This window comes from Diabrotica undecimpunctata, chromosome 8, assembly GCF_040954645.1.
Source record: "Diabrotica undecimpunctata isolate CICGRU chromosome 8, icDiaUnde3, whole genome shotgun sequence".
NCBI classification, from domain to species: domain Eukaryota; kingdom Metazoa; phylum Arthropoda; class Insecta; order Coleoptera; family Chrysomelidae; genus Diabrotica; species Diabrotica undecimpunctata.
The window spans coordinates 138,420,263-138,438,894 of NC_092810.1; the positions used below are offsets into that span (position 1 = coordinate 138,420,263).

General features: G+C 32.8%; 1 protein-coding gene across 3 annotated transcripts in view; it reads right to left on the reverse strand.

The window, feature by feature from the left end:
* LOC140448094 (probable G-protein coupled receptor CG31760) overlaps positions 1 to 18,632 on the reverse strand; it is a 412,547-nt gene that overhangs the window by 77,951 nt on the left and 315,964 nt on the right. For all 3 annotated transcript variants that reach the window (XM_072541150.1, XM_072541151.1, XM_072541149.1), the window contains one exon: positions 14,960 to 15,098. In XM_072541150.1, coding sequence (XP_072397251.1) covers positions 14,960 to 15,098 — 139 coding nt within the window. The remainder of the gene's footprint in view (positions 1 to 14,959; positions 15,099 to 18,632) is intronic.

Consider the following 18,632-nt stretch of genomic DNA (forward strand, 5'->3'; position numbering starts at 1 on the left):
AATTTTATTTGTTTCTTAAGAAATCTTTAGAGATCGATATTACTTACTTACTTTCCATGTCCGGGACACCAACAGCTTTAAATTTTGTATTTCGAATGGTTGGCCACATATATGACCCAGTCATTTGCTAAAAATAGGTCTTGTTCTATGCAGGTCTCTCTCATCTCTGTGCATGATAGTAGGTGGTGACTATTCTGAACCGTGTCACAGTCGCAGGTATCGTCCTCCTGGTATCCTGGTATCTATTTCTTCAGGTTAAAAACATAAAGCTAAGGCAGAAGTACGGGAAGTGTGTGGTTGTGCTCTCCATTTTGTATTTGTTAGTTTCCGGATGATATTATTTCAGGCGCTTACTTTTTTCTTGACAGTGATATCGATAAGACAGAGTTCTATGCAGACGTACGCCGAGGTATTTTGGCGTCTCATTGTGTTCCAGCATCTGACCACGCCATTCCACCTCCAGGGTCCTTCGAGCATGCTTGTTTCTAAGGAGGAGAGCACACACCTGGGTTTTTGTAGGATTGGGTTTCACATGGTTTTCGTCATAGTATAGTGCTAAGTCCTCTAGAGCGTCTGTCAGTTTTACTTCGACTTCATTCAAAGTACTTCCCTGACATGCCACAGCTGTATCATCTGCGTAAAGAAACTGTCTCGTTTGTTGGTTTTTAGGTTGGTCGTTGGTGTAAATGTATTAATTAATGAATATTAATAATTATTTAATATTATTAATCGATATTAAAAAATTTATACTTTAGAAACATTAATTCACACATTTGTCAGTTTTGTCAAAAGTCTTAAATGTAAACTTTTATTACCTCATCAACCAGACCTTTTTGTATATATTATTTACATAATGTCTGAAGCGCCAACTCTAAGCATCAGTAAATCTAGATCATCGGTATAAAAAACAATTTAATGCGCACCTTTTCTACACATCTGTCTAATTTATGGTCCTATTTTTTGACTTCTTACTAAAAGGGTTTTTTAATAGCCAGTCGTGAAATATTTTATTGTTTTTTGAATGTACAAAGCTGCAAAGTCATAAAAAGATAGTAAAAAATCTATTGTAGCTTATAATTATTACAAAAACTTGTTTCCTCCCAGATACAATGAGATCTCGTCCTCAGTAGGACATATCGCTAGACATTCCCTGTGCATATTATTTCGTCTCTCTCAGTTAAGCCAATCATATCGCAGTTCTCAGTTAAGGGAACCATACTTCGCCTTAGTTATCGCACGCACAATTAAATTATCTCCGACATAGCAAAGTATTGTTTAAACTCAGTTTTCAAGAAACATTGTAATAGAAGTATCTACAAAAATCAATTAGGTTTAAATAAAATAAAAATCGGTTGCCTGTAAAGTCGGTTTTACGGGCGAAGATTTTACGTGACAACGTCTTTTTCTCGGTAGAATATTTATTGATATGAATATTATTAAATTGCACAATAGGAACAAGGAATTGAATGAAAATAAGAATTGCACAAATTTTAACTATAGAAATATATATTGTTTACTAAAACATTGTACATGTAAACTTAAACTTAACTAATTTCTATTTGAGTGATTTTGTTGAGGATAGGACGATGATAGGAGAAATAGCATCGCACCAGCGGACCGATCATGTTTGAGTGGGAGAGAGACGCAAGGCATTCGCCGGTCCGGCGGGCCTCTCTCTTGTTCGGTGACTCATCGTAACAGACGTGAGCGGGCGTTACACTTTTTCATGAGTGACTCCGAGCCACAACCTAATTTAAGACGTTGTCACGTCAATAAAAATACTTAACTGGCAGTCTACAATATTTCTTTAAGATGGAACTACGATTCGTGCAGTATGCGGCCGTGCATTATCATGCATAAAGACAAAATTGTCTCCAATACATGGATCAAATGGAACTACTGCTTCTGCCAAAACATCCTCTATATATCGGTGAGCATTCAGGGGGCCATTAATGAAAATAAGTTCAGTTCGAGCTTAAAATGAGATTACAGCTCAAATCATAACAAAACTACCGCCAAACTTTCGACAGACTTCAAACAGAACTGCAATTTATCAGTAAAGAGAATTCGACTTTAATCCTGTATATCCCAGTATTGATGTTGTCGAGCAAAAATTAATCAATTCCTACAGTATCTGGGTTGTAAATCAGGAACAATAGCCGGCCTTCTAGCCATTAGTCCTCTTTCATTGTGGTGTCTTCTAATCGTTCTCTCATTTACATTCACATTTGGAACCGCCTGCGGACGGTTTCTTGCAGCAATAGCAGTCGAATGGTGGTTTCTTTAAAGTTCCATTACAATAAAACGATCATCTTTTTTCGAGGTAACTCTTCTACGACCGGAACCAGGTCGACATGCGTATGTACCAGTCTCTATAAAGCGATGAAAAGCTCTCCGTACTGTGGTTCTCGGAATGCCTAACGTTTCGGATGCATAAACTTGACTTCTGCGTCTTGTAGAAATGCAATAATTCGCTGTTGATAACACCATATATTAATTATTCCTTTAGTCGAAATCCAAGTTTGAAAAGCTTATTTACTGTTTAATTAAATGTTTTAAACTTAAAGATAAACAGCGATTACAGAAAATAACAACGTAAATGTCAAAACTGTCAAAAACAAGGTTACATAAAAGTAACAGTGCATAAAACTTTCAATGAATTTTTATTTTCGGGAAACAGTTGATGGTGTTGACGTGTTTCAAGATTTTTTTTAAAAGTCGTCCTTTTCTGAAATAATGAATTTATTCCATACATTTGCATCATACTGTATAATAGGTAGAAAACTTCAAATAGTGTTCAAGTAGTGTACATTCGCGAACGCTATTTTCAAATTGTTGCCACGTTATTGAATAAAAATTAAATATATGAAATATATTACATTTAAGTACATCCATTGAAATAAATTTTTATTTAATATTTGTCGAATTGATCAACAAATACTATGATAATTCGCATATAACGTCGTAATAAATATGTATTTTATTCTTCGCATTGCACTTTTATACGAGTTCGACAGCGATTTCAACTTTTAGTTAAATCTATAAATGACTTCATATGCATGTATTTCGGTTTTCTACCCTTCTTTGCATATTACGAGGCTGTTATGATCGTCATAAATTCTACTTTTATTGCGTCGTAATGGTCATCTGTGAGTGCATATACACGTACTAAAATTACTTTATGTAATTGAGATGTTATTATTGTTTTTTCAACATTGAGTATTACTTTTATTTTGGTGCACTTTTATGAACTTTTTTGTTTTTTCAACGAGTTTATTTTACTATAGGACTGCAAAATTGATAAAGTTTATTGATTGTTATAATTTTCTATGCGGTGAGCGTTTAATTAAATATCTGAACGTTTAGAAGCGAGATTCTCTAACCACTTAGACAAATAATTCCAAATGATTCTATCAATGAGTGTTTTTCTAGCTGGGTTATTTTCTTCTATCCGCATTACATGCCCTATCTACCTCAGACGTCCTATCTTAAGATGTTTTACAATATCTGGTTCCTGGTATATTCTATAAAGTTCGAAGTCGTATCGTCTTCTCCACAACCCATGGTCATTCATTGCTCCATAGATTCGCCTTAGTACTTTTCTTTCGAAACATCCTAACATGTTTTCATTACTTTTTGTTAGAGTCCAGGTCTCTGAACCATATATTAGGACTTTTTTGTATTTCTCGATATAATTGTGGATTTAAGGAGATGATATAGCCCAAAATAGCATCTGTTGGCTGTGCAAATTTGCGGTTTATCTCTACGGTAGTATTATTTTCAGTGCTAAGGAGCGCTCCCAGGTATACAAATTTGTTCACTGCTTCGATGACTCCGTTTTCTATAACAAGTGGTAGGATTTGTGGTTGCGCGCTTATTTTCATATACTTAGTTTTGTTGGTCTTTATTATTAAACCCATTTTTGTAGCTGATTTTTTTAATGCTACGTACGCCTCTCGTACGGCGTTTTCCGTTCTCCAAACAATATTGATATCATCAACATAGGAAAGGATTTGCACTGATTTATTATATATTGAACCAATGGTTGTGATTTGTGACATACGTATTACTTTTTCCAGAGCCAGATTAAACAGTATACAAGTGAGATGGTCTCCTTGTCGCAGCCCGTTATTTGTCTTAGAAGGTTCAGAGAGTTCCCCCTGAATTCGTACTCTACATTCACCTTTTTCAAGAGTTAGTTTTGTTAAATTTACCAACTGATTTGGTATTCCTAGCTCTTTCATTGCTTTGAACATTTTTTTTTTATATTTACAAAGTCCTAGGTTGCTTTCTAGTCTATAAATATGTGATAGATATCAATGCCACGTGTTTTTTCTACAATTTGTTTCAGTGTTGCAATCTGATGAATTGTCGATTTACCACCTCTGAAACCAGCCTGGTATTTTCCTACTATCTGTTCTGTATATGGTGCCATACGGTGATATAGTACTGTGAAAAATATTTTATACGCTGCATTTAAAAGCGTAATTCCTCTGTTGTTAGACCATTCAAAGATATTTCCCTTTTTGTGTATGGTTCAAAGTATTTCAATATTCCAATCTTTGGGAAGGTATTTCTGTGTCCATATTTCTTTTATAAGCTGCTGTAATGCTATTATGGTATCGTGGCCACCTTCTTTGCGAACGGTTACTCTTGGTTTGTTTGAAGAGCTGTGTCGTAGGTCAGTGAATAAAACAAGGAGACTGGAATGGGGTAACTACGAAAAGTGAATCAAAAGGGTACTTACATGGATTTCTTGAACAAAACAACACAAGAAGGTTCCTAAGCTATTTAAAATGGACGCCGCTTACAAGAATCTTCCTGCTGGATGGAAAGATAGGCTTTTCTTTCCTGATTTCTCTGAATGTTATATCTCCTTTAAAAATTTTGGGGCTGGAACCGGTTTTCTAAACACTGCAAAATATCACAAATGCGTCTCACAAGCTCCAAAATAATCTGGAATGACCAGGGATAACAAATAGAAGAAGGAAGCTGAAGTTTGGATGGATTATGGAGCTTCGGGTTAAAAAAAATTGCCATCTTCAAAGCTTGGCTTTTAAAATACTCATGTGGACCTCTAATATCGTTGTAATACTGCTTACAAATCTTCCATTTAGGACACAATACAACACATATAACTTTCTACAAAACAAAATCTACCAGATTTCTGAAGATTACATGCCGACCTCTTCTCCCGTCAACATTTCAAATCCAACTTTAAACTGTAACTACACATTTAACTGCTTCTGTCACTTTATACTATATTTCCATGACAAAATAGGAAAAACGAAAAGCAATAACGAGTTTGAAGCTAAATTCGGACTAAACAATAAAGTGACCACTTCGGCGACCCATTGTACAGTGGCATCATTCGCTTAACTCGATAAAAATTAAATGTAAACGGAAGAATTTCTGTTTATTTGACGCACAAAATATCCTAAAGCGGCTCTCAATCAAAGAAATATCGAAGAAATACCCTACTTATATAACCAAACTTTAAAATGTGTTTATTATCAACTCCAGAGATGCAAAAGGAGTGAAATAATATTTAGGTGTTTTAATACATACAGGGTGATTTTTAATACATACGAAAAAAAAAAACACTTATGTCAACATACGTTGATTTTTTCATAATTACGTTAAATCCAGAGGTAGCTATGAAAAAATGACATCAAAACAATAATATTGTCAGTTAATGTCAAATGTATGTTGTGGTATTGTAAAGCTTTTTGCCATTTGTGGATTGTACAATATGTCGAGGTAAAGTTATCGATGGGAAAATTTGATTAATCAATATTAGATTTTTTAATTCTGGAAAATCCAATTCGGAAATCGCGAATACGTTGCAATTGTCACGCTGTAGTGCCACAAAACCAATAAATGTACGAAAAAGTAAAATAACCAACGCAGATCGAAGGGTATTGACGAGCAAATTATATGGAGCTAAGCGTTTTATGTAGTGACGTTATTGAAAGACAAGTTTCTAGCTCAACATGTCACCGAGAGTCCCACAAATTAGGATTTGGTAATTACAAAGTAAGTTTTATAGTTGAAAAAATTAGTACGAATTGTTTTTAATAAATTTCATTTTATTTTAGGCTAAGGAAAAGCCACTTTTAACATTACAACAAAAGAAAAATAGACTAAGATCAAAAGGTCAAAAGAGCATAAAAGCATAAAGGCATGGCGTTCAATACAATGGAATGATGGGTCTTAAAATGTGTTTTGGAGACAGTAGGAGTCCCGTCATTCGCAGGAAGAATGAAGCTTGTAGCATTTAAAAATTCTTTGGATATGTATCGAAATCCCCGCGTATTTGCTAAAGAAATCGAAGAATATTTTAATATATTTCATTTCCTATTTGTAGGTATTAAAACACCAAATTCTTCCAATTCATCTTTACGTCGCCGAAGTTAATGTAAACCATTTTATAGTTTGTTTATATTTCACAAGATGCGTATTTTGTCGGTATTCTTTGATCGAAGCCTCTTAGGATATTCTGCGTTTCAAATAAATATTCCAGCTTATAAGTTTTGTTTATACCAAGATTCGTAATCTTTTAGTTTTCCTTTTTTTTGTCATGGAAATATAGAGAAAGTGACAGTAGCAGTTAAATGTTTAGTATTGAACAGTCAATAGTTACAGTTTAAGTAAGGTTCCAGAAGGTCAGAAACAAGAATCGTTGTTCCCATCCTCGTTTTGTTTCTCCCTGGTTGTCATCCCAGGCTTTTGGCAGTTTAGAGATGAATTTGTTCCTGTTTAGAAAATTCCAGTATGATTCCGGTTTCAACCCTCAGAAACAAGTGCCTTTGTTTTGGTGAAATCAGGTAACTTTTTGTGTAAAATTTTAAAGTCAAGATAGACATTTTTTTAAAAAAATAATAATTGCTTTCATTATTTAAAAAGATAATTTTTTATTTGCTACAGTTTATAGCTCAGTAACATTTGTAAGTTTTGTAGCAATAGAGTTTGTAAACGAATAAGACATAATTATGTAAGTTTTTTCTTCTTTATTTATTTTGGTATGAATCTCTGTAACTAATACTGTAATTTTTTATTAAATTACTATATAAATGGAAATAAGCCACAATTAAAGGTTAAAATACGTTTATTGACGTTTGTTTGTATTTTGAGAACGATTTCCGAAGTGAAAATTGAAACGTCAATAAACGTATTTTAACCTTTAATTGTGGCTTATTCCCATTTAAATAGTAATTAATTTAAAATGCCACAAGAAAATAGCTTCAGAACAATACTGTAATTTTTTGTGCCATCTTTATTTTTGTAACTGTTTGTGGTGAGACACAATAAATGTTTAATTTTTAGTAAACCATTTTGTTTGTTTATCTTGACTAACTCTCTAACCCCTTTTTTTAGTTTCATTTGAAAAGATATTTTTTACGTTTAATAATTATTTCAATAGTTACAACTAGCTGTTGTAATGGTTATAATTTGGCACCTCGAAGCGGTGTCCTTTTTAAATTACTAGAGGTATTTGCTGTTTCCTTTTGTTTTGTTTGTCCCAAGAGATTCACGTTAGTACCCCTTTGTTTAATTTTTTGTAGTTGCCCCAATCCGACCCCTTGCCATTTACTTATCCACGACCCCAGCTCTCCAAACAAACCCTGAGTGCCGTTCGCACAAGTATCGATCATTTTGCTTCCTCTATCTCCGCCCCAATAATTTCTGTCCCCGATGTTCTACCGCTTATAATAATACCCCACGTGGTAGGCAAAAAAATATACGTTACAAGCTTTCCATACCGACTGTCTGAAGAGCAAAGTCAAATTTCCTGCATCTGTCATGATCTGGGGCACCATGTCGTCTAAAGGTGTGGGAAAGTTACATTTTATCCATGGGATTGTAAACACGGACAAATATTTGAATATTTTAGAAGAATCTCTTTTACCGATTATGGAACACCGTTTAACATCAGCGGAAGATTTTGTCTTCCACCAGGACGGCGCATGTTGTCATACCTTAAAAGAGTTTAAAATGGATTGAAGACCATCGCATAATACTTTCGGAATGGGTTTCTAACAGTCCCGACTTGTCCCCGATAGAGACTTTGTGGCGCGAAATGAAAAAAGGTTTTAGAAAACATCCTGCCAGGTCAGTCAACGAATTGAAGGAAAAATTGCAAGCAAATTGGAATACGTTTACATTAGAATTTTGTTAGAACTTGGTAAAAACTAGGCCTCGAAGAATTGTGGATGTCATTAAAAATAAAGGGGATGTAACTCAGTGGTAAACTTTCACATTTTTTTTGTTAATATTACATATTTTATGCGTTTTTTTAAATTTATTATTATTCTGTTTAATGAATAGCTTTCATTACGTTATAAAATATTTTCTAAAATTGGAAAATTCAAAATTGTTCGATGCATTAAAACTTCTAAAATTTACGCTATGCTTTTATTTTTGTTCTTTAAAATTTAATTTTCTCATCAATCCAACGTTGGGCCAACAATATATTATATAACTTTATAGATATTAAGAACACAACTGATAAAATTTTCAAAATTGCAAGAAATATGGTAATTTTTATTTTACATTAAAGTGTTTAATAGAATCACAAACTAAAACTGAAAAATATAATTTTTTACTTTTCATTATCATTTACTTTAATTTTTGATTAACGACTGATTTACCCCTAGCAAGCACATTTGTACTACTGTTTGCGATCTTTTAGCTCGGATTCGTCAATTTAAAATGCTTACCGAGCCAATGTCAAATGCTAGCAAGTAAACATATAAATTAAAGGATGGTCAACCAGAAATAGCTACACACATCCAACATTGATTTAATGTCCGCTTTCATGGCGTATTATGGATACAATCTGTAAAATAAATATCATCACTTGCGTCATTTTGTTTGAAAATAGCTAATATGTAGTTAAAAAGTGATGTGTTTCTTTTACAACGTATAGTTAACTGTGTGTCATTTTTTAATGCCCTTATAATGATTATTGCATTTTTAATTTTTATCATGAACACGTATACTCTTGGGAGCCGATAGGTATTATTCAGTCTTCAAAACTACTTCAAAATATTACCTTTAAAAAGCTGTATTTATGTGCTTTATGAATTAAGAGAAGCATTTAACTCAGAAAAAAACTTGATTAAAGCACTCATTATCTATAAAAAAAAGGTGATACAGTAGGCGGTACTTTAGACTAGCGCGGAGCTTCATGATAGGTTTTCTGTATTTTTAAAATTTCGGCGATTACACTTTCGTCCAAAATAATGAGTGTCATAAAAGAATGTATACATTTTTGTCTAAGCCTCTAAAATTGAGGTATACAAGTTCGTCTTAAGGGTCAGGTAAATTTTCGTAATGCTTTGTAAAGAAGCAATTAATATTAAATATATAAATATGTACGAATCTTCGAGTTTATTCATTTGCGAAAATATTCTTAAAGTGTTTATATTGTTATAGTCTTGAATTGTGTTATAAAAATCATTTATTTTTGAAACGTTATGGAGAATTTCGACAAACGTATGGTGGTGAAAAAAGTGCAACGAAAAGAGGTGCTCCTCTTTTATTCGTGAATAACTATAAATTCAATTTGGCCGAAAAGTTAAAAAGTGGGGAATCACGCTGGAGATGTAGTACCAAAGGTTGTAACGCTGCCGTCTACACAATTGGGGATTATGTAGTAATTTCTAGACAAAACTTAAATCATTCTTATGAAAGTCTGGAGGCCAACTGCATTCAACAACAGTTTGTAAGAGTAGCAGCTAAGCATAAAGCTGCAGAAGATATAAGTACTAAACCCCGGAAAATTTTACATCGCGTTTTAAGTGAAGAAGAAAATACCAATTTAACTATTATGAATTTGAAATTTTAATTATGGGATAGATCCCCGCGGAGCTCGACCCCTGGATGAAAGTGTATATGCAAAAATATTTGACTTGGACGAAAGTGTTATTTTTTTAGGTAAAAATTTAAGGTAAAACTGAACTCATTACGATATTCCGGACGAAAGTGTATCTGCTCTAAAATTTGAATAATATTTTTAAAATTAAATGAAGTAATTTTATTCCTTAAAAAACAAAAATCACTCGAGGAATTGAAAATAATGGCAGGAAACAGAAAATAACGGAAGATGTGGGTAAATGAAAATTAAACTAGCTAGCCCAAATCCGACACCCTGATAGGGTAAAAGGAAGGGGAGAAAGAAAGAAAGAAAGAAAGAAGTTTCTGAAAAGATCAACTTGACCATAAAAGCTTTACTCATACTTGACAATGTTCCAGGCTACTCCAATGAACAAGAACTTAGACCAAGAGGTATGAATATCCCAAACCATTTTCCTTCCACCAAATAGCACACCTGATTTAATCCAATCATCAGAAACAAAGCTACCATCTGCAATGAATGCTGTATCACAAGAAACAGAAAAATGTCATGCGGAAGATAATCTACCTATTGCTAATTGGTTTTAAAATTATATCTGAAAGAGGATACGTGACAAGTGAAGAAGATTTAAATTCTTGGTTTGAAGGTACTAAAGAATCAAAGCAAATTGTGAAGAAATAGCTAAAGCAGTACAAAAACAAGAAAAAAGTATAGTACAAATATAGTAAAATCAGAGAATTTAATTGATTTAATACCTACATAATATGGGCTGAAGAAAATGGCTTATCGACGCTTATTACGATTATAGAAAAAGTTCCTCGAGGAAAAAGAAAGAAGTATTAAAAATCTAGAATGTCCTAGATATCACAGAAATATTTTGAAACGTCTCGTAAGGTCTGGAACGTAATAAAATGTATATAGACAGAAAGTTGACAGTTTAAGTGGTGGTAGTAATTGAGTTTATAAATAATTATGTCATTGCGTTAAAGTTTTTAATAAGTATTGTAATATTTTTGCTGTTTTCAATAAAAATGATTTTAAAGAAGTGTAAAATTGGTAGGTGGTCCAGTCATCAGAGAGTTGACCCCTAAAAATCATACTAACTACAAATTAAATAAAATTAATTAAATTAATTATTAAAAATAAATATTAAATTAAAAATGTAGCTGAGATAATTTTAAACAAAAATGTTTATTAACACTTTTTGTGTAGAATGAACCGTTCTCTTAGAAACAATGCTTGAAGCGACCGTCGATTTTGAATGTCAGTTAAGCGCGCGAAATCAATGTTCAGTAAAATTTGTAATTTGTATCAGCTCGACGGTAAAAATTCGATATTTTTCGATCCAAGTGTCGTATCGACAAAAATCAAGATGCGTTTGAAAGGTAAAGACTGCAGCTTTCGTACGCAAGTTTTGCATTTTGCTGCAAATGAACTAATTTTTTATAAAGATGTTAAATAAATAAACGTGCGTGATTTTTGCAATTTTTTATGATTTTCGTGAGATCAATAAAATTGATCCCTCACATTGACCAGTCGTAGTATAATTTCCATTTTTAGAGATCAATCTTTAAAACCTTAGATTTGAAATTTCAATTTTAAGTTGTGCCACCAAATATGAGGCATTTGAAATATGAATAAAAAACGCAGAATGTACTGTTTTACATTACAAACTATAGCAAGCTATTGAAAATGCCTCCAAGAACACGTCCTGACCTTCCCCATAATTTTTAAAAATGGGAGAGGAAAAGGAGAAGCGTAGGCAAGTAAAGAAAAAGGAGAAAGAGGAGAGGCGCAGACAAGAAGAGGACGAGAAAGAGGACAGGCGTTGAAAAATGGAGGTAGAAATCATAAATCATTAGAGATAAGTCAAATTACTTGTAAAATAGACAAATTAGAAGAACAGAACGATATAAAAACCGATTTAGAAAATAAAATAGAACAGCAATAAAATAATTTAATTACAACAAAATAATTTAAAACGACAACAAAATAATTTAAAATCTAATTTAGAAAGTCAAATAGCTGTGTTAGAAAGAAAAATTGGTACCCAAGCTCCCGTATCTGATATTGTTTGAGTAATTAGTGTCGAATCTGAACAAACAGCCTCATCATCTTCCATAATGAATCAGGTACAATTAGAACTAACAAAATTTTAAAACCGTTCACATTCGATGGTCAAACAGCATGGGAAAGTTATCGTTTTCAATTCGAAGCTGCAGCTAGAGCAAATTGCTGGATTAATAAAGAAATGACAGCTTTATTAGTAGTGTCGCTTCGAGGATAGGCAGCAACCGTCCTGCAATTTCTTCACCCAGTTATACTTCTTTCGTTTAAAGTTTAAAGACAAGATATGTCAAGCAGCAATAGCCCTACCAACACCTCTGTATGGTTTACAGACGTGTGTAATAAAATAGAAAGACATGTCACGAATCCAGGCAACAGAAATGAAATTTTTAAGAAGAGTCAAGGGGTGTACAAAAATAGCAATAAAATACCACCTAGGAGGAATGAGATGCATAGAACACCACCGGAACAGATGGGCAGTTGAGCTGGAACAGGTCATAAGACCTAATCCGCGAAGAAGACGAACATGATGTTACAATTTCAAATGATAATTTTTTTTTTTTTTTTTATTAACATTTAAGATTTTTACAATCTGTTTTACAGTGAAAACAATAAGTAAAATTTTTTGTCTTTACATGACAGAGAGATGTAAGGTCCAGTGACCAAATCATCACGACACAAATTGGCTTTTTACCGGTAGGATACGCACATACACTGATACGCGAGCACTAAAAGCGGCACTGATCACAATGGCTGGGTGCTGTTGAAGGCGTAACTCCCACTGCTGTAGGCTCTGTCAGGATAGGTGAGGTAGGTCCAAGGGGTCATGTCGCTTCAATCTCTTCGCTTGTTGGTTGTTGAGAAGATTGTGTGCCAGGGTATTAGGATGCACCCGCAACCTGTTTTGATATTGTTCAGAAGTTTTTTTGCACTCTTCAGAGACTGTTAGTACCTGAAGATCTCTATGTATTGCATCATTCTGGATATACCAAGGTGCATTAGCGATTGTTCTCAGAGTTTTGGATTGGAATCTTTGTATTATCATAATATTAGATTTGCTAGCTGAACCCCAGAGCTGTGAGCCATATGTCCAAATGGGTTTTATTATTGTATTGTATATCAGCAGCTTGTTGTCAATCGATAGGTGAGAGTTTTTTCCCAACATCCAGTAAAGTTTTCTGTATAAAATTCCCAATTGAAGCCTTTTCGTCCATATATGTTTGGTCCAAGTTAGACGTTTGTCAAGGTGAATACCTAAGTATTTTACGTCATGCTTTTGGGGCAAAGGATGTCCATTGAGGTTAACTTGTGGACATGTACCTCTTCTTAGAGTGAATGTAATTTGTGTAGATTTTGAGGGGTTTACTCTAATTCTCCAGAGTTTAAGCCATTCATTTGTTTTGTTCAGATGTAGTTGCAGTCTCTCTGATGCTATTATTGGGTTGCTATGTGAGGCCAAGAAAGCAGTATCATCTGCGAATGTTGCAAGCGTTAGGTTATTGCTTATTGGCAAGTCAGCCGTATATATCAGGTACAGAATCGGTCCGAGCACACTACCCTGAGGTACACCAGATAGGATGGGGTAGAGTTTTGTATAGGCTTCACTATATTTTACCAGATATCTCCTTTCTGTAAGGTATGATTGAAGCAGCTTAAAGTAAGGGTAAGGTAAATTTTTCTTTAATTTGTACAGAAGTCCTGTATGCCACACCTTGTCAAAAGCTTGAGAGGCGTCTAAAAAGGCTGCAGTACAATATTGCTTGTTCTCGAGACTACTTCTTATTGTTGTGTATAGTCTGTGAACTTGTTCTATTGTACCATGTTGGTTACGAAAACCGAATTGATGGTCAGGTATGAGACACTTTTCGTCCAATATTGGTTTGATTTTTCGTAGTAGAAGTTTTTCGAAGACCTTAGAGATGACTGGGAGTAGACTAATCGGTCGGTATGAGTTGACATCTTTTGGATCTTTACCAGGTTTTTGAATGAGTATAATCTGTGCCACTTTCCATTGCAGAGGGAAGTAATGCAGACTAAGCATAGCATTGAAGATCATAGTGATTATTCTGTAACAGTCATTGGTTAGTTCCTGGAGGATCTTACCCGTTATGAGGTCGAATCCCGGAGCCTTATTGGGTTGTATCTCATTCTTTATTATCTGTTTTACTTCTTTAATATTAAACTTGGTGATTGGTAGATCCATTTGATATGGAGCCTCAAGAAAAGAATTAAATGGTTCTTCTTGTTCTAATGGCACTACTCTGTTAAATGGACTAAATACTGTAGAAAGATGTTCAGCGAATGTCTCAGATTTTTCTGTGTCTGTTCTTGCCCATTTACCTTTGACATTTTTTAGAGGAGGTATGGCGTCTTGTGGACCTTTTACCTTTCTCGTCGCTTTCCATAGAGAATAGTTGGTGTCTTTGGACGGAGTCAAATTTTCTAAGTAAGTTTGGATCCCTCTGTTTTTCTCTTCTTTTAATAGATTTTTAAGTCTTCTGGTAATTCTGTTTAAATTTTGTTTGTCAATAGGAGCGTGTGTGTTTTGCCACTTTTTCCTAAGTTTTCTTTTCTCGTCGATCAGGTTTTTTGCACTTTGCGAACAGTTTATGCTTTCCTTCCATGTTGTTTGTTCGGGAGTAGAAATCCAACCTGCCTTTTGTATGGAGGTAGTAAGTTGTTATTTCAAATGATAATAAAGAAAAAGAAATGGGTTAATGAATTTTAGAGATATTTGCAACTTGTATGAATATATTGAACTTCTTATGCTCTTGAATTAGATATTTCTTTGTTAATTGTGTTTGTATTACTAAAAGTATTTTAATATTATTGCTCAGAGTATAGTTATTAAACATATTTTATAGTTTTAGTATTATTTCTCATACTGTTTTTCGTATATAAAATTGTAGTAGCTAGTTAACTAAACTTCACATTTATTATTAAAGTTAACGGATCCTACTTTATGTTAACTGCAAACGTGCAGAATGTATAATACGTAAGCGATCTACGGAAAACAAAATAACAAAAAATTACCTTTGTAGTCGAGTTGTGGCATTTATGCGATCCATGGAAGATTGCTATTTCATTATTCAAAAGTTGGTTTTTGTTGTTTTCACACTGATTTATTTCCAAGTGAGATATATCCACGTCTAAGCTTAAAAATCCTTTAAGCCTGAAACAAAAATAAACGGTAAATAATGCTTAAATTACAACACTTTTATCAAAATATAATGAGTGCGAATGCTTTAAAAATTTGTCTTTTACAATCTGTTTTTATGTATGGGTTAGTGGACGTTAAGCTTGGACTCATTATTATGCATCGAGATAAAGCACATAGTTTTAAACTAGCATAATTCGGTCTTCCATTTGAAATAAACGACAAATTACTCGTTACGATAATCGTTTTTGGATTTAATAATATATATATATATATATATATATATATATATATATATATATATATATATATATATATATATATATTATTGTGATATTTAAAGTCTTGGTGCGCCAAGCAATAATTAGCTAATTAATTTTTTGATTAATTAAAATTATTTAAATGATATGATTATGACTCTATCACAATTTTTAATTCTTTTATCTCAGGGTTAAATTCGTGCTTCAATATCTATGCTATTACATGTGAAAGGTAAGGTCCAAAGAATACCGGAATAATAAAAAACACATATGATCTAACACTATATATTGAAATAAAAATAATGAAATAATTCACACTCAAAAGTTTTCAATAAACAAATCTCATATAATGATTCTCAAAATTTTGTTCTACGTACGTGAACAATCAAAATTAATGGTACAAACAATATCAATTGAAATCTCAAAATCCCAAACTATTCTAACTCTCCTAATCAAATATTTATATCCTTTCTAAATTAAGTGTAAAAATTGTGTTATCAATAAAAGAAAAAAACTGCAGAAAACAAAAATATCTCTCTCTGATGATGAGTGGTCCAAATCCTTGTTCCTTGTAGACTATGTTATCTCCTCTCAACCGCACCCTATGTAATCAGCAATCTTACAACAGATTGTTGCAAGTATATCGTCCTTAATGATCTCCTTCAAAAGCACAAATCATTCAAATTATGATAGCCTTTCTCCTCTCGATAAACTGAATCTCTCGTTGGCCCGAGTGAAAAATGACTCTTAGAATATCTTCTCTTTACGATAAACTGAATCTCTCGTTGGCCTGAACAGTGACTCTTGGAATATAAGTAGAAAAATATGACTTACAATATTTTGCTGCTTCAGCTTCTGTCAGATACACTAACTCCACAAAAACTCACTAACATTCAACACTACTGCTTGCTACTTCTCGGGAACCGCCAGAGAACAATCACTGTTCGTCTTACAGACTTGGAAAACCAACTGATTATCTTTTCTCTCTCCTAAATCTAGCTAAACTTTCATTCCTACATACCTATCCCACCTTTTTCAATCTCCGCCAATCAAAACTCGTCACAATTCCCCCATTTTTTCATTTCGATAACAAACAAATTTTTACCTATAATTATAAAATTTCCGAAAACTTATTTACAAATAATATTTTTCTATAATTCTTAAAAACTAACAAAAACCTCTTTCTAAAATCTCTTCTATTGTCTTTAATCACTGCATTAATGTATTTGGAAAAACCCGGTTCAATTGTCTTTGGATTTCACTTAAAATTATGCGGGTCACTCAAGTATAACAAAGAAATAATTTATGTATAGCTTACATTTTGTTTAGTACAGGTAATCCAAGAATTTAATAACTTTCCTTCTTCGAAATGTTTGTTGTTTATTATCCTACTTATCTGAATTATTTTAATGTTTTTGAACTTTGAAATATTTTAATCAACCCAATATTTTTCTCGATTTTACATATCATAACAATATATATATATATATATATATATATATATATATATATATATATATATATATATACATGAAATTATATACAATATATGAAATTATGCCAAATATTTTGGCGTTCGAGCACACATTAATCTTGAGTCAAACTTTTCATGTCTGAATCGGAATCAATAGAACGATATATCTGTTATTTCGGTATCTCTTTCTCGCCGGCCCTTCAAGCTTGATTCAAACCGAGAAGTACGACCAATGTCTCCAAATCTCATTTTCAGTGACTTATCGGTTTGAATCGGAATTAGCTCAAACGGCTGACAATGTAGAGATAGGGATCAAAAAATTTAGTGAAATTTAGTCAATAATCAAAGTTATGCCTTTACAAGAACATATTATTTGAAAAATAAGGAGTACCCTGTGTCATAATAATTGTAATCTCCTTTATACACACTTTAAAAATTTGTTTAGTAATGTGTTCCTTAAATCCACACAATCATTGAAAAATGATTCATGGTATTTAAAAATATCTTTCTGTTAACGACACTGTTATCGACAAAGTAGATCAAATTCAAACTTGTCATCATAATACACTTCTGTTTATTGTTAAAAATTAATTTATGGTCGTGGGCTGTATTGGTGTTCTTTAATAATTTAGCAAAGTAGATAATCAGCAACAATTTTATTTAAAACATGCGAACGGTTTTTGCAATCACAATCAATGCAGTGTTTATGCTTGTTTAGCATTGACTGTTAAATAATTTGTGTTCGATTGTTTCGTCTGTTGTACAACCCTTGTCCTTTTTAGAGTATAGTAGTTGTATATAAATAACTATTTTTTTATAGTAGTGTACTGAAGCGGTACTTAGCGGTAATAAAATGAGTAATTTGGAATAAAATAAAATACAGACGAAACGTAGAGTGTTATCTTCAGAAGAACGGCGTTTAGTTCTAAAAGTTTTAATTTGGAAAAAAATAATATGGGTCTATTGACATCTATTATGACAGCTCAGAAACGCACATGCGATGATTGCGGTATCTCAGAGAGGACACTCCGAAGAATTAATAATATGAGTGAGGATGAAATAAATAAAGTAAGCAAGAGAAATCGTCGATATTAAATTAAATTTGTTGTGTAAAGGTCAAGTGTGTAGTGTTTAATATTGATATGTTTACGAATCTTTCTGAGAGTATATGAATTAATGATAATGCAGGACCCGTTCATAGAGATTCTTTCATTAGAACGACTTTAATTATATTGTTGTTTACGTGTAGAATTCGATATTGTTACTACATATAAATTTAAGAATGAAATATAGTTTAAGGCTAACATAAAGATTTGTATTTCTCAAATCATCTTCAGAAATCATTAAAATATAAAAAAAATACTTGAAAAAGTTAAGTAAAATTACAAATTCCATATTGTTATGTTCATGAATGAATGATAATGCAACATTTAAAATGGATTTTATTTCTTATAAATTTATAAATAGAACAGACTACTTGGCAAGTATTTTCCAATTTTACTGCATGCAAAACCATTCGTGTAATTTTCACTTTACGCAAAATAGAGACTTATAGAGACCTTGATGAACATTTGATGTCGACAAATAATTTCGAGTAATCGAAATATTCCGTCCCACTTCTTTTAACACGCCCTGTATATACATATTAAATTCATTTTATTTGCCTTTAATACAGTAAAATCCAATATTATTACTGAACATAAAATACAGGTAGTTAAATATTTTTACTTTTCAAGCGATAGGAAAGAAATATTAACGCCCCACTGTTTGAGGCCCACTGATCATATCTTAATTGCATATCGGCCGTCATAGGGT